Raw genomic sequence first — 16,881 nt, 5'->3', positions numbered from 1 at the left:
GCAACATATAAAATAGAGAGCTTCCTTTTGAAACATCATCTCCACCATGTAATCATCTCCGCCATGTAACCGAGTCAGACAATAAGCAGATAAGTACAAAACTTTTATGTTTGTTTGTTCTGAAAAATGTCATTTGTTATCGTTCTTTTTCAATTCATTGTGTTTGTTTGTTCTGTAAAATATTTGAGAATAATGTATATTTTTATTTGATTTACTACAGAAAACTCGATTCAATCCTTAATTCTAACATTTTGGAGAACGAAGACCAGACTCGAGATGAGGAATTTAGACAATGCATTTGTCGACCAAATGGAACAAAACAACGGTTAGTAAATACCACCTTTTTTTTATATTAAGTCAATGAATTAGCTATTGGTTTTTCATTAGATGAAAAGAACTTAGCATCATGTAGGATATCGATTAAGTTATTATCTTGGTTTACCTATATTTTGTAGCTTTTAACTTGACTCATTGAAGCATCTATTTGTTAATGTGAATGATAGTGTCTAAAATGTAAGAAAGAATCAACACTGAATTTCTTGACAATAGCAGAATATATAGAGAATGTCTTGTAAAATGTAACAAAACCAATACGCAAATTTTTAAAAACAAAAGAGAATTCATAAAACAATAAAATAAAACCAAAGCAAAACAACTCTTTATTAGGTGACCATAACTTCCACTAATCAGTCTTTGTCTTCTCCTTCTTTATGATATTAGTGCATAACTTCTTAGATGTAGATGTCATGTCCATTTGATCGCACTCATCTTCCTTACGCTTGTTACTTGGGGTGGAAACATCTCCTGATGAGTTCTCATTGATATGATCAATCACAAGAAGCTAAAAAATAATTAAAAGAATATAGGTAATTTAATATACCTGAAATTGCACGTGAGTAATCTATTCTTAAAGTAGTCAAATATGCAAAAACCACTTACCTCTCCACTAGATAGAGTTGACGAAATGGTCTCAATTAATGAAATTGGTTCTGAGACTGATTCGATCCTCTGAATATACTCTCCAGACCAGACCTCAGAAACCTTAAAAGTCTCGGATCCGTTTACATTGTCATTGGTTATTGCTAGACCAAAACAAAAAGATTTCCCAACCAAGTCTCGAATAGGCTGAGGAATGACTTCTGGGTCTTCAATCTGTTATAAATACTTCACAGATTTATAGGCTGGTACTTGAGTTATAATATTAGCCTATATATTAAACTGTAAAAGTAAAATCACCTCATCAAATGAACCATCCCAAAGCTCAACATCTTTGCTACCAATAATTGTTTTAGCCACAGTGTCAAGAAGCATCAATATGCATGTCTCAGTGTCATCTTTCACAACCAAATGAAGCTTGAACCTGTATAATTCACATATCACTTAGCAAATTCATTTTATAATTTAAAATCTCAACACACGTTTACAGTTCGATATTTGAACAGGCTCCACGACACATTTCACAATGAAATTGTGGCTTTTCAGATTGAATCATCTTACCAGAAGATTTCCTACCAATCCTAGTAATACGTAGATTGCGTCTCTTACACCCAAAATAGAACCAACCCCAGTCCGTGTCAATGGATTCAATTGAACAAATGATCTTGCAACTGTCAGCCTATATGGTTATAAATATATAAAGTTAAAAATATTATAGTAAGAGACCACAACAACAACCGGATATGTAAAGTAGTATTATTACCTCAAAACTCTGTAAAATCTCATAAATACATCTGACGTCTACCTCATCCCAATCTTGAGCAACCTTTGTGATTATCTTATTTTTATTACTTTGATCCAAAATAGCTAGGGGAAGAGGATCATTCAACATCCTGATCAAAACAATAATTAGTGCGCCAAAGTATCTAAATTTTAATAGAGCCAAACCAAACAATATATATTTCATACTTACTTCTGTCTAAAATCGATAGCTTCCTCCATTGTTGGGTTGAGAAAGCGAAGCATCAAATGCGTTGGTTATTTGTTTTTCTCCTATGTTATGATAAAAATATATGCTCACGTCTTCTTTCAATCATACTTTGAAAATAGTACATATAAGATGTGGAGTGTTTACCTCTGTATTCGCTGATTTTTGCAAACCTTATCAAGCATATAATACTTTCATCATTAGCTTCTTTCACCGTTTCAAATTGCGCAGCATATTTTCCCCATAAGCAACATGCCACTTCATGACCACTGAGAGAACATACCATATTTAATATTAAACTTAGGACAGTAAGAGTAAAAATGATTAATAACAGATTTTGCTTAAACTACCTTGTATCACGCAAACGAAAGTGAACTCTTTTCATGTCATTTCCATTAGCTTGGACCATAGCTCCTGCTCCAAGTTCAGTAACCTGTCCCATGATATCTGTTTCAATTAACAGCTATATATATAGAAAAAGTAAAAATCGTTTTGTACACATACCAATTAGAAAATGGGGCTTCAGCTTTCCATTACCAATCTCCTCGTAGTTAGCCAGATTAAGGAAGTGATTATCATTCCGATAATCAGAAGGGGTTATTGATGTGTCTCCTAATGATTGTCATCTTGTACTGCTGCGTTGTAGGTCGATATTTACCTACTCCTACACCAGTTATTTTAACGGTGTCAATGACCTTCCATTCACCAACACGTAGGTAACGTTGAACACTAACGTTGAATACGATTCATTTGAGATCTCTTGCATGATGCTTAGATTTTAGCACCCTTTTAAGAAAACAAAGTAGAATATGAGTCACTATTAGATGAGAATTGGTATATATATGAATCACTATTGAAAGGCAATGTATATTACAGTTTAATCAACCAGGACGCACTCAAGAGTATCTCCTCCATAACTGGTGGTTTGTTTCCAGGAATGAAGCAGTTTCACAGTTAGACGCCATTCATCTCGGAACGGTTTGAGATCCTTAATAAGACACATTTTTCTTTAGTTTGACATGTTTTCTGTGAGAGATTGATCGGCAACCTTTAATTGTAGTCTCAGTATATATAGATGTGTGAAGAAATATAGGTTAAGCTGTATTTATGGCGATGATTAATATGCATCACCGATATTTTCTCATTTCTGTTTTTGACGAAATCATATATATTGTAATATATTTAATTGGTTGTTAGTTTTTAGAATATCTTGCTAACGTGGGGAGAAGGTTAGAATATCTTGCTAACGTGGGGAGAAGGTTAGGTAATATGTATATACGATAACAATGAGATATTTAAGGTAACTAATTTTTACAAATTTAAAATCGATGGGTTATAGGAAAAAAGGATATCGATGGGCCTTATACTAACGGGCAGACACAACAATTTAAGCAAACCATGTTTCCAAACACACCTACTTTTTAAAATGATATCTATGTAACCAAACAATCTCAATTTTTACTTGAGTTTTAATAAGATAGATAGATAGATATATTACAAAATAAAGGTTAGGTCCAACAAATGCAGATCAAACAAAAATGCAGACCAAGCAGAACAAATGCAAATCAAGCAGACCAAGTTAGTATAATAAAAATGTTGTATTTTTTAAATGAAAAATAAATATATAACCAAAATGCAACTTATTGTAAATAAGTAATAAATATCATGTTGAAAAAATAACAATAAATATCATCATTCTAATAAATATACTGAAATTATAAATTATATGAAATTTCATCACAATTACAAAAATTATAAAGAGTATTTTTGTTTTGCTCTTATTGTTTGTATCTTTATTCGATTTGGTTCAACTGTATAACTAATATTATCAATTTTATATATGTTACTGTATAAAAAAATCTTCATTTGAAAATTTAAAATATAAAAATGCATACATGTATATTTAAGAACAAAAAAATATGTTTGGTATTTTATTGATATTAAGTAACTATAAATAACCTATAACATTTGTAACTATATGCAATTAAAATATAAATGATCAAATATGAAAGTATATGCATAAATTTATTAAACTAATTTATATGAAAATATTTATTACTGTTGGAATATATAATACATGATTTTTATTGATCACAAATTTTAAAGGGATACAAAAATAACATGTATAACAAACTGCAACTATTTTATAAAAAAATATGAATATACAACCTTAATATTTATTATTTTATGCATTACTATTTATTGCAAATAAATTGTATTAAAGTTGTAATATGTAAAGAAAAAATATACCATTTTATAAATCATTTCATAGAAAATAAGATATAAGTAATACAATACATATTTTATATATTAATTTTATAAATAATTTTCAAAAATTAAGTTATAATATAAAACGAAAATGGTCTAAATACTAACAATAATTATGAAAGGTTTGGTGTTCTGTTTGAAAATAAATGAAATGGAATAAATAAACTATTTATAAAAAAACAAGGAAAAAAACTACATGATTGGTCATCTGCATTTCTCCCACCTCTTTTTTTTTTACTTTTTGCAGAATAATAAATCTCTTTTATAATAAAAATCTTCATGCAGATTGTAATGCATATTAATGATCTGCATTTAGAAAGCTGAATGGACAAAAAATGCAGTACAACCTGCAAAATAAATGGCCTGCAATTATTCTGCATTGACATGTTTCACATTCAAAGCCATTGTTTTTTTTTATTAATATAGATATACGGGCCGAGCCGAAGAACCCTATAAGTCAAAACAAAAGTCTATGCATATCCAAAACATTTAGTGGGGTTTATTGGTTCTAGTATTTTAATGGATTTGGAAATTCTAATAGATTTGGAAATTTTTGATAAATCCACTAATTTTTAAAATTAAATAAACGGATTTCATAAGAATTCAGATAGATTTAAAAATGAAGTATGTAGATTATTATAAATCAATCAAATGAATTTACAAGAGATAAGACCATGGCTTGTGAACAGGGCCGGCTAATTACAGGGGACAAACAGTGTGACCGTTCTGGGCCCAAGAACGTGTCCTCCCATATATTAATAGTTAATGGGTCCAATTTTTTTATTATAAATATATATATTTTATACAAAAAATTAAAAAATGTAATATATAAAATTGAAAAGGGCCCAAAAATATTTGTTATGTATATATTTTTATTTTCATCATAAAATATACAAAATATTACTGATTAAATTTTAAAAATATTTTAAACATTATATGAATATAAATCGAAAGGATAAATTTTTTTTTTGCCATATGGCCCATAAAAATGTTAAGCCGGCTCTACTTATGAAAATGCCATTAGTCCTTAAAATAGAGAACACTTTCTTGTAATCATATTTTGTTGTTGTGTGTGATCTCTTTTTATGGGGTTAATTTGTGTTCATTCCTTATTACGTAGTGCTTGAGGTGAGTGATTATGTGCTTGAAGTGCTTTTCACCTCTGGCAACACACATTTGAACGGAGACGACTTTGACGATAAAGTCTTTAGTCATTAACTCATTATGCGTTGAGCCTGTTGACATGTAATTTTACGTACAGCTTTTACCCTGCTATTCAGGATGTCAAGATGAAGTTGGATGAAAAAGAGTCAAATGTGTTCCGGTGAGGTTGTAGCTGTAGGTGGTGGGGTTTATGTCTTCGTGAACATGAAATATATTGTGATGCGTAGAGAATTGGAGAAAAGAACGATATCACAAATCCAAGCAAAATAACAAAGTTAACTTTTGTATTTATTCCTTTGTATTTTGAGCATAAAAATACTTACAAATCCATGAAAATATAGTTTCAAATCAAATCCTTGAATAAATCATTGTCATTAAATAACACTTGATTCCAAAATCTATTTTAAAAGCATATAATCAATAACACTAGATTTGCATATAGATTTAAAACTCATAAAATCAATAACACTTGATTTACTATGGATTCCTGAAACCATTAAAATATGCGAACCAATAACAACCTCTCAATTTCAATACCTTTGCGGGTCGGGCTATTTAAAACTTACTTCGGGCCAACCAAGCCCATACTTATATTGGTGTAGCCCTAACTCTTAACAGAAAACCCTAATTCATACACTTGCATATAAATAACCTTCTTTGTTTCAACTATTTGACATTAAAAAGTTCTTTACGCTCATCGCCGCCGAAGACGTGAGGTGCACAAAGCTTACTCTTTGATTTGCGTTTGGTTTCTTGGATCTGTATGTCTTTGCTCCTCGAAACCTGTATATTAATGTCTAATAGTTGAACACACTAGCTTCTTGTATTGTTCTTGTCTGTGATTTGTTTGTTATGAGATGCGCATCAGTATATACACATGTACTTGTGGTGATGATCGGAATGAAAACCCTCGGAAAACATTTTAAATCAAGGCTGGAATCTCTTATCTGCTCTCTGTTACTGGAAAACATTTTTTTTTTAAATGGCTTTCTGGTGAGAAACACTTAAAAAATGAGCTTGAGATTTGGCTATCTTCATTGATGCCATAGGCCTTTGATCCGGGGGAACATTCCGTATCATCTTAACACAAGTCCTAAGAGTATACTGTTGTTGTATATTCATCATCTGCTGTTGTATATTGCTGGTTATATTTTTTATTTTATTCTATACTCTTGTATATTATTTGTTTCTGACATATATTTGCATATGTTGGACTTGCGTTGTCTTCTGTTGGTTGTTTGTTTATTAGATTGATTAGCAGATTGTGTAGAATTATATTCACTATCTTTCAGAAAGATTGAATCACTTAGATTGGCGTTTATTAATCTGTTGATTGAATTACTTACAATCATGTAGACTTTTTTTTTTCTATCTTAGGAGCTGAAACATATACTCTCCTTTCATTTTGCTTTCTGTCTAACTCGTCATCATCTTTACGAGGTGGTGTTTGTTGATTTCTTGATTTGTTTTTTTCATCTTTGTGTAAAACTCAATCTTTAATTGGCAGTGTTTAATTCGAGTAGAAAGATATGTCTCACAGAAAGTTTGAGCATCCAAGACATGGTTCTTTGGGTTTCCTTCCAAGGAAAAGGGCTAACAGGCAACGTGGCAAAGGTAATCTTTTTTGCTTGTAGATTGATATCAGAATGTCTACTTGCATTTATTTCATCATCCATTTCTTGCACTTTTGTAATATGCTTTATTCAACGTAACCTTATGAACAGAGCTTTAAACTTGTGAATATAAAAATGTTTATATTCTCTAAAATGATGGGTGTTACTAGTGTATATTTTTGGTTTGCTTTCTCGCAAATGGTCTCGATCTGACACTCTTAGTTGGTATTTTCAGTGAAGGCCTTCCCTAAGGATGATCCTACTAAGCCTTGCAGACTCACTTCCTTTCTGGGATACAAAGCTGGGATGACTCACATTGTCAGAGAAGTTGAAAAACCTGGATCAAGTGTGTTCTCTCTCACTCTCTTTTCTTTTATTGGTTTCCAGCATTTACTTAAATGTTTCTTTGCTGGTCTCTTTTAATTGTGAATCCCAGAGCTCCACAAGAAGGAAACATGTGAAGCTGTGACTGTGATTGAGACGCCTCCAATGGTTGTTGTCGGTGTGGTTGGGTACGTGAAGACACCACGTGGTCTGCGCTCCCTAAGCACTGTCTGGGCACAGCATTTGAGCGAAGAAGTGAGGAGGAGGTTCTACAAGAACTGGGCCAAGTCTAAGAAGAAGGCGTTCACCAAATACTCAAAGAAGCATGAAACCGAAGAAGGCAAAAAAGACATTCAAAGTCAACTTGAGAAGATGAAGAAGTACTGCACTGTCATCAGAGTCCTTGCGCACACTCAGATAAGGAAAATGAAGGGGCTGAAGCAGAAGAAGGCTCATCTGAATGAGATTCAGGTCAACGGTGGAGACACAGCTAAGAAGGTTGACTATGCGTACAGTCTATTCGAGAAGCAAGTCCCTGTAGATGCTATCTTCCAGAAAGATGAGATGATTGATATCATCGGTGTTACTAAAGGAAAAGGTTATGAAGGTGTGGTTACAAGATGGGGTGTGACCCGTCTTCCAAGGAAGACTCATCGTGGACTCCGCAAGGTGGCTTGTATTGGAGCTTGGCACCCTGCTAGAGTCTCCTACACGGTGGCTAGAGCTGGGCAGAACGGGTACCACCACCGTACTGAGATGAACAAGAAGATTTACAGGCTTGGTAAAGTTGGCCAAGAGACTCACACCGCCATGACTGAGTTCGACAGAACAGAGAAGGAGATCACGCCGATGGGAGGGTTCCCTCACTATGGGATAGTGAAGGATGATTATCTGTTGATCAAGGGTTGTTGCGTGGGGCCAAAGAAACGTGTGGTGACATTGAGACAGACGTTGTTGAAGCAGACGTCTAGGGTTGCGTTGGAGGAGATAAAGCTTAAGTTCATCGACACAGCTTCCAATGGGGGACACGGTCGTTTCCAGACTGCTGAAGAGAAGGCCAAGTTCTATGGTAGACTCAAGGCTTAGATTTTTGGGAAATCTGTTTTTTTAGAGCAAAAAAATGGTAACTATGTCTTTTTAGACTAATTTATACTATTTTATGTCGACTAATTTTTTTCAAAATGGCAGTAATGTCCTTAAAATTGAAATTTTTTTAAAAAAGATATATATTGAGTTCGACAAGGGGATCGATCGATCGATCCCACTTTACAAGTTACAGTGGATCGATCAATCCCGATCATTATTCAGAACAAAAAAAACGCGAAATATATACTGATCGACCTGATCCATTTTACTCGATCGGCGAAGGTCGATTTACACAGATCGACCGATCTGTAAGAATAGATCGATCGATCCCGTGCCGAGGAAAAAATCTCAAATCGATTTTTTTAGTTTTGTATGATTATATCCGGATTGATTCCCACTTGATTTGAACCGACTAAGCATTAAAACTCCAACCTGAAGATACAACCAATTCTCAAACACCACATGAAGCATAGACATGAATCATGGTAGAAATAATGTGAAAATTTTGTGAAAATTTTGTGAACAATCAATGGAATATAGAAGACGGCGAAGAAGGTTGCCAATGTTTTTTTGTCGCTTTTTTTTGTTCTTTTTTCGTTTTTTTTTTTAAATCGGTTTTTTTAAAAAAAAAATATAAAAGTGAATATTCTCAAATATTTTGTTTCCATATTTTTAGGAACTGATTTCTTATCCGTAGAATACAACTAATATGTAGAAATCAGTTTCTACAGTTTTTTAGAATTATAGTAATGTTTAGAATTTGATTTCTACATGTTTTAGATTTATAGTAAATCTGTAGAAGTCGGTTTCTACATGTATTAGAATTAGATTAATGTGTAGATTTCGATTTCTAAGAATTTTAGAATGGTAGGTTAAGCGCGGAATGTGTATTCTACAAATTTGTAGAATACTCATATTTACGTAGATCACGTATTCTAAACATTGTAAATTCAATGAAAAAAATAGATTTCGTTTTCTACTTCGTAGAATATCATTTCTACTTTTTTTAGAACATAATCTGAAATTTATAATTTTAACTTTTTTATAACTGAAAAATATACCATTAAGTTCATATAGGTATTTTAACAAATGTTACTATTTTTCCAAATTTTTTTTGTTTGTAAAACTATTTATTAAAATTATTTTCATAAATATTAAAGGGTATTATAGGAAAATATGACACAAAATATAGATTAGTATAAAGGGACATAGTTACTATTTTTTTACTCTAAAAAAACAATTTTCCTTAGATATTTTTACTTTTCAAATCCCATTAAAAACATTGTTTCGAGTTTTTCTTTCTTTGTTGGCCATTTTGACTGGTTGTTCTTTTGACGTTTTACATCCTCTGCCGTTTTGGTTAAATATGATCAAGATTTTGACCAAATCGTTGAGCTGGAACCTAACCGCCGTGTGGTTCGAGTCTTTTTTTATTTAAATTAATTATTGTTATAAATCACGGTTCGAGTCTTTTTTTTTTTTAATTAATCTATATTATTAAAGTTGAAGTACAAATGAGTTTTGTTTGTATATAAGGATAGAATGATAAATAAAATGTGTTTGGAAATATGGATAGCACTGAATTAATATTTCCTATTTTTCAAAAACGTTTAACGTCATTTATTAATTAACATAACTCCACAAAAGTTCTATCGATTTCTCACACCATATCTAACCTATAAACGCCATATGGTCATTTTTCTCATCCAATAAAAGACAGAGTTTCATACCAAAGCATCCTACAAGAAAAAAGTAAAGACTCGGTTATTCTGTTTGACCATATAAGTGCAATAACAAAATACAGAACTTGACCATTTCTAAAATCCGAATGATTTTACTCAAATTTCAGCAACAAACATATGATATTTTAAAAAGTTGCATAAGCCATTAATGGCCTCTAAAAGTTCTCTTTATGGCAAGAAAACGATAGTTTGGTTTCCCCCTTCGAAATCAATTTCCTTTCCAATCCAAAATTTACTAAACCGAAGTCATCTTCTCGAAACCGAAATCTAATAAATCAAGATATCTTATTAGATGAAAATATATTACTTGACAAAATCTAAGGTTGACAATAAAATGATTTACTCACATTAACTCCCACTTATATCACCAACCCAATAACTGACATATCTTCCAAAAAACCTAATTACGTGATTCACTTACATTCAAACCTTCCTTATCCAATAAATTGTAACAATATTTAAAAAAATATATTGAAGTTTAAAAATGGAATATTCTCATCGATCATAACTATTTTAGCTAGATACGCATATTAACTTGATCTTATACGTGATTGACTCCACAAAATCTAACTATTAAATCTAACAATTAAATACAAAATAATAATATCCCCTATTGTTACTCATGACCCTAAATATATTGCTCACCCTTCCCATCGTTTTTCATATTCAGAGCACGCAAAAACAGAGAGAAAAAAATGTCAAACAAGCAAAGTTATGTTTTTCTTCAGAAAGTGAGATCCTTGAGGAAATTAGCGAGTACACGTGAAGTGTCTTCACTCATGGAAGATAAACAATAGCTTTGGCGAATCTCATGAATTCGTTCTCGCAGACGAAAACGTAAGTTGAAATACTCTATATATATATATATATTCCCATTTAAACTTAATACTATATAGATTTGTTGCTTTAGCAACCAAAATATATTCATATGAGCTTTTTCGTGGCGTTTAGGGTGGAAAACTTCATGCTACTACCAAAACAAAATCACAGGTATCATGCGCATCGCAATCTCCCAATTTGAGAATGAAGGTTTATTGAGAACTTTTCAGTTAAAGGTGCTGGAGGTCAATATCGAACAACAAGTTCTCCATACAACCTTGAGTTCACTGGTGAGACAGTTTTTGCGAAATCAGATTTTCAACAAGACAATCACTTCCTTACTCTTGCAAATTATGAAGATATTGGTAATGGAAAACTCAAAACGTATCTTCTAATTGGTTTGTCCCGCACTTCTACATATTTAAGATATGATATAGTTCGCTTGTGTTGGTAATAATATTATATTTGTTTGTATGTGTTTTAGATATCATTGGTGAAGTGTCTGAGCTTGGAAGAATACAAACAGTTCAAGTTCATGACAAAGACAAAGAAAATACTTCAATTTCAGATGTGTGATACTAAGTGAAGAGTTGTACCTGATTTTCCTTAAACATTTATTATCTTTTCAAATTTTACGGTTCGTTCTATATTATACTGAAGAGGGCTCTTGATGTTGCGTATTGCCTATGGCGAACTTACGCTGAACTATTTGATTCCGCCTCTGTTCTTCTCCCCTGAGCGTATTTTAGATTCAAATGCTTTTATGGAACAGATTTTCAATTTCAGGAACTAAGCTTGATCACCCAAAAACATAGGTTCGTTGTTGCTTCTCCAATTTCATTAACGCCGATCTGTATTATTTAGATATAATCTATCAAATATCTGAGTAACAAAACAAAACCCTAAAATAATCTAAAACAGACTCCAAACCCTTGTATATAGGCGATATTTAGTGATGATCTTCAAAAACTTCTTCCGTTTAGATTCAAGTGAAATGTGATCGGTATCTATGTTTAACGAAGCGGTGTGGAAGACATAAAGCTCTTCTGAGATTAGCTTTGTTATTTAGTGATGATCTTCAAAAACTTATTCCATTTAGATTAGCTATCTTAACGTATTTTTAAGATAGATGCAACAACATGAATATCTAATATATATTTTATATAGTTTATTTACGTTTTTATTAATTTTTAATATAATCCTCAAATTTATTAATATTTAAATTATTAATCATCTATATAACTATATAACTGATCCAACACGTGATAAAAATTCAATATAACAAAAGGAGTGGTTCTACTATACAGAGAATTGAAACATTGACCTCTTACTTAAAAAAATTATACATGAAAGGACCAGTTTTGTTAAAACTGTACTAAAATTTTTAAAACTCCCAACATTAATCATAGACGACCCATTAACTTTTTGTTTTTCAAAATTTTATATATATCATAAAAACAAAGACCCGCCCAGTTGGGCGGGTTAAGATCTAGTTATTGTTATAAATCATATTGTGGATGTACATAACTAGCCCTACTAGAGAGAGAGAGCCGGCGCCTAGAGAGAGACACAACAAACCCTAGTTTTCATTTTCCTTATTGGTTTATGATTAGTACTCTTTTCATATTTGTATTTCTTTTCTCTAGTCTTTCCATTATTCTATGACGGTGTATAAAGGGCTCCTTATGTTTATGAATAATACAGAAGAACTTTTACCTAAGTTTCACAACACGTTATCAGCACGATTACTCTGAAACCTTAAGCTAAACCCTATCGATGATAAACCCTAGCCGGCGAACCTCCATCCCGATCGAGAACATACAATCCGATTGTGATCCATCTCTTCCCGATCGTGAAACCCTTGATCTCGTGTTCAGCAACAATCTCAGCTCGTGATAGATGGTCTCGGCTTGTTCCAGCTCGCATCAGACGATCTCAGCAATCAGCACGTTTGCGAACCGATACTCAAATCAGCACGTTTTACGGTTTACTGTATATCCATGGGGGTAAGTGTAGAACATTCTGTGGCACATGTACATACACAAAACGTCTTGGCCGAATCCTTTATCAAACGCATACAGCTAATAGCTAGACCGTTACTTATGAGATCAAAACTCCCGGTCTCAGCTTGGGGACATGCGGTTCTACATGCAGCCGAACTAATACGCATCAGGCCATCTAATGAACATAGATATTCCCCATCACAATTGCTCACGGTTCACGAGCCAGACATATCCCATCTTAAGACATTTGGATGTGTCGTCTATGTACCAATTGCACCACCACAGAGAACAAAGATGGGTCCTCAAAAGAGGATGGGGATATATGTTGGATATGATTCTCCCACGATTATTAAGTACCTTGAGCCAACTACGGGTGATTTATTTAAGGCCAGGTATGCGGATTGTCATTTCGATGAATTCGAACATCCAACATTAGGGGGAGATAATAATAAGCTGGTAAAAGAAATTACATGGAATCAAACATCCTTATCTTGGCAAGATCCTCGGACTCAAGAATGTGATTTAGAAGTCCAAAAGATAATACATTTACAAAAGCTAGCTAATCAATTGCCAGATTCCTTTGCTGACCCGAAAAGAGTGACAAAGTCATATATACCAGCTGCTAATGCACCAATTAGAATTGATGTTCAAAAGGGACACAATCAAGTTGCTACAGAGTCTAGACAACATTTGAAACGTGGTAGACCAAAATGTTCAAAAGATAAGAACCCTCAGAAAACAAAGAAAGGTGCTGAATCCGAGGTTGGAACCCCAGACATGGCCGCGGCCGATCCTACCCAAGATGTGGCCGCGTCCGACCATAAGGCTTTAGACATGGCCGATGGTCCTGATGTACCAAACACTGATGCTTGGGACGCCAAGCTTCATGGTACTGATGGTCCTGATAATAATGAGATCTCAATAAATTATGTCTTGTCTGGGATACAATGGAACAGAAAGAATGTCGACATTGATGATATATTTGCATACAAGGTTGCACTTGAACTCATGAATTTAAACGAGGATCATGAACCCACGTCTATTTATGAGTGCACTCAACGATCAGATTGGATTAAATGGAAAGAATCTATAAACGTGGAGTTAAATTGTTTAAAGAAAAGAGGTGTTTTCGGTCCTATAATCCGAACACCATATGATGTTAAACCAGTTAAATACAAATGGGTCTTTGTGAGGAAAAGAAATGAACATGGTGAAGTAGTGAGATATAAAGCACGACTCGTTGCACAAGAATTCTCACAGAGACCAGGAATAGATTATGAGGAGACGTACTCCCCTGTGGTGGATGCTACTACTTTTAGATTCCTGATAAGTCTGCCTATAAGAGAATACTTAGACTTGCGGTTAATGGATGTAGTAAATGCATACTTATATGGTCCACTGGATAATGAGATATATATGAAAGTCCTAGAGGGTATTGAATTGAAAAACAAATCGAGTTCTCGAGAACAACATTGTATAAAGTTGAACAAATCACTTTATGGATTGAAACAATCAGGCCGAATGTGGTACAATAGGCTAAGTGAGTATCTAATGAAAGAAGGATATAAGAATGATCCGATCAGTCCTTGTATCTTCATAAAGAAATTTGGCCAGGGCTTTGTGATCATAGCAGTGTATGTTGATGATCTGAATATCCTAGGAACCTCTGGAGAAATCTCCCAAACAGTTGAATATCTTAAGAAAGAATTCGAGATGAAAGATCTAGGAAAAACGAAATTCTGTTTGGGATTACAACTTGAGTACATTAAAGATGGAATCCTTGTGCATCAAATGGCATATACAGAAAAGGTACTCAAGAGATTCAATATGGCCGAGTCACCCATTATCTAGCCCCATGGTCATGAGCTCCCTCAGCCTGGACATTAATCTGTTCCGTCCTAAGATGGACGATGAAGATGTCCTTGGTCCCGAAGTGCCATATCTCAGTGCCATAGAAGGTTTGATGTATTTGGCTAGTCACACACGACCATATATATGTTTTGCCGTGAATCTATTGTCTAGATTTAGCTCTTGTCCGACCCAAAGGCACTGGAACGGGATTAAACATGTTCTTCGTTACCTGCAAGGAACGAAAGTCTTGGATCTATTTTATACTAACCAAAACAAAGAAAGTTTAGTTGGTTTTTCTGATGCAGGTTATCTTTCGGATCCACACAATGCTCGATCACAGACATGCTATATGTTTACACATGGTGGAACGGCCATATCATGGCGTTTCATGAAGCAGACGATCGCGGCCACATATTCAAACCATTCGGAGATCTTGGCAATACATGAGGCCAGCCGCGAGTGTGTTTGGTTGAGGTCCATGACCCAACATGTTCGAGTTGATTGTGGGATGTCCGAAGGCAAGGACGCACCAACCGTGATGTATGAGGACAATGCAGCATGCATTGCTCAGCTCAAGGATGGCTACATCAAAGGAGACCGAACGAAGCACATCTTACCGAAGTTCTTCTTCACGCACGAGCTACAGAAAGCCGGCGAGGTCCAAGTAGTCCAAGTGCGTTCCAGCGACAACTTAGTCGATCTGTTCACCAAATCACTTCCGACTTGCACGTTCAGGAAGCTCACACATCAGATTGGGATGTGTAGACTGAAAGACCTTCAGTGATGTTCAGAACAGGGAGAGTAATACGTGTTGTACTATTTTTCTTTCACCATGGTTTTTTCCTACTGGATTTTCTTGGTAATGTTTTAATGAGACAACATCCAAAACTTATTACAAACTCTGTATGGTTATGACATCCAAGGGGGAGTGTTATAAATCATATTATGGATGTCCATAACCAGCCCATACTAGAGAGAGAGAGAGCCGGCGGCCATGAGAGAGAGAGAGAGAGAGAGAGCTGGCGCCTAGAGAGAGAGACAGCAAACCCTAGTTTTCCTTTTCCTTATTGGTTTATGATTAGTACTCTTTCTATATTTGTATTTTCTTTCTCTAGTCTTTCCGTTATTCTATGACGGTGTAATTCCTTATATACATAAAGGGTTCCTTATGTTTATTAATAATACAAAAGAACTTTTACCTAAGTTTCACAACAATTATGAAAATGTCTTAAATATTGTGTGGTTCTAGACCGAATCGAAACTATTGGTGCATTTTGTTGATTGACACCATTCCTTTTTTTCCCTCGACATATTTGATTAGAACATAACCGAGGTTACACAATCGACATTTTAACCGAACCTCGGACCGGCGGCATTCATGTATCTGAAAACTGAGCTGCCCACACATAAGAAGTCATTCTAAGGCCAACTTCAACAAAACACTAAAACAATAAATTATCTTTAACAAAACACCAAAATGATACTATCCCACCAATTTTAATGTTTATTATCTTTAACAAAACACCAAAATGATATTATCCCACCAATTTTAGTGTTTATTTTAATAGTGTTGTAACACTATTCATCACAACAATATTAAAATCATATATTTTATTACTTTTTATTTAATTGTAAATAGATTAGTATTATTGATAGTTTTGATTTATAGTTAAAATAAATATATCATGTTATTTCGTATTTTTTATTTTTATTTTTACATTATTAAAATTATTTTATTTATATAAATGAGTGTTATCAAGGACATCCAATTGTGTCAAAATAAAAACCATTTATTATGTTTCTTCATTTTTAAATATGTAAATTTTAATTTCAACATCCCATACACACCAACATCGTAGACATGCAAAGCCAATACATAAATCATCAGAGAGATAACACCCATGATCAGTGCCGGTCCGGACTTATGTGGTGCCTAACAAAAAATTTATGCCCTTAAATATAAGTAATATATTATTTAAGTCATAATTTGTTAACAAAAATAAAATAAAATACAAAGAGATAAAATCATATTATTCATGAAAATAATGTTATGAACTTTGAATAACTAAAATGTTTAAGCCATATTG

At 33.5% G+C, this 16,881-nt stretch overlaps 1 protein-coding gene across 3 annotated transcripts; it reads left to right on the top strand.

The window, feature by feature from the left end:
* The first annotated feature begins 5,958 nt into the window (after nucleotides 1-5,958).
* LOC106376770 (60S ribosomal protein L3-2) lies at nucleotides 5,959-9,941 on the top strand. 3 transcript variants are annotated; one of them, XM_048745834.1, is made up of 5 exons: nucleotides 5,959-6,072; nucleotides 6,864-6,970; nucleotides 7,205-7,315; nucleotides 7,406-8,379; nucleotides 9,630-9,941. In XM_048745834.1, the coding sequence occupies exons 2-4, from the start codon at nucleotides 6,886-6,888 to the stop codon at nucleotides 8,377-8,379; spliced, it is 1,170 nt and encodes a 389-aa protein (XP_048601791.1). In that variant the 5' UTR covers nucleotides 5,959-6,072; nucleotides 6,864-6,885; the 3' UTR covers nucleotides 9,630-9,941. The 3 variants fall into 3 exon arrangements, with proteins under 3 accessions (XP_048601791.1, XP_013672343.2, XP_013672344.2); XM_013816889.3 differs by lacking the exon at nucleotides 9,630-9,941 and having other exon boundaries at nucleotides 7,406-8,475; XM_013816890.3 differs by lacking the exon at nucleotides 9,630-9,941 and having other exon boundaries at nucleotides 6,026-6,117; nucleotides 7,406-8,475.
* The last annotated feature ends 6,940 nt before the right edge of the window (nucleotides 9,942-16,881 follow it).

This window comes from Brassica napus, chromosome C1 (assembly GCF_020379485.1).
Source record: "Brassica napus cultivar Da-Ae chromosome C1, Da-Ae, whole genome shotgun sequence".
Lineage (NCBI taxonomy): Eukaryota > Viridiplantae > Streptophyta > Magnoliopsida > Brassicales > Brassicaceae > Brassica > Brassica napus.
Note: the sequence above shows the minus strand (reverse complement) of the source record. Positions and strands in the feature narration are given on the sequence as shown.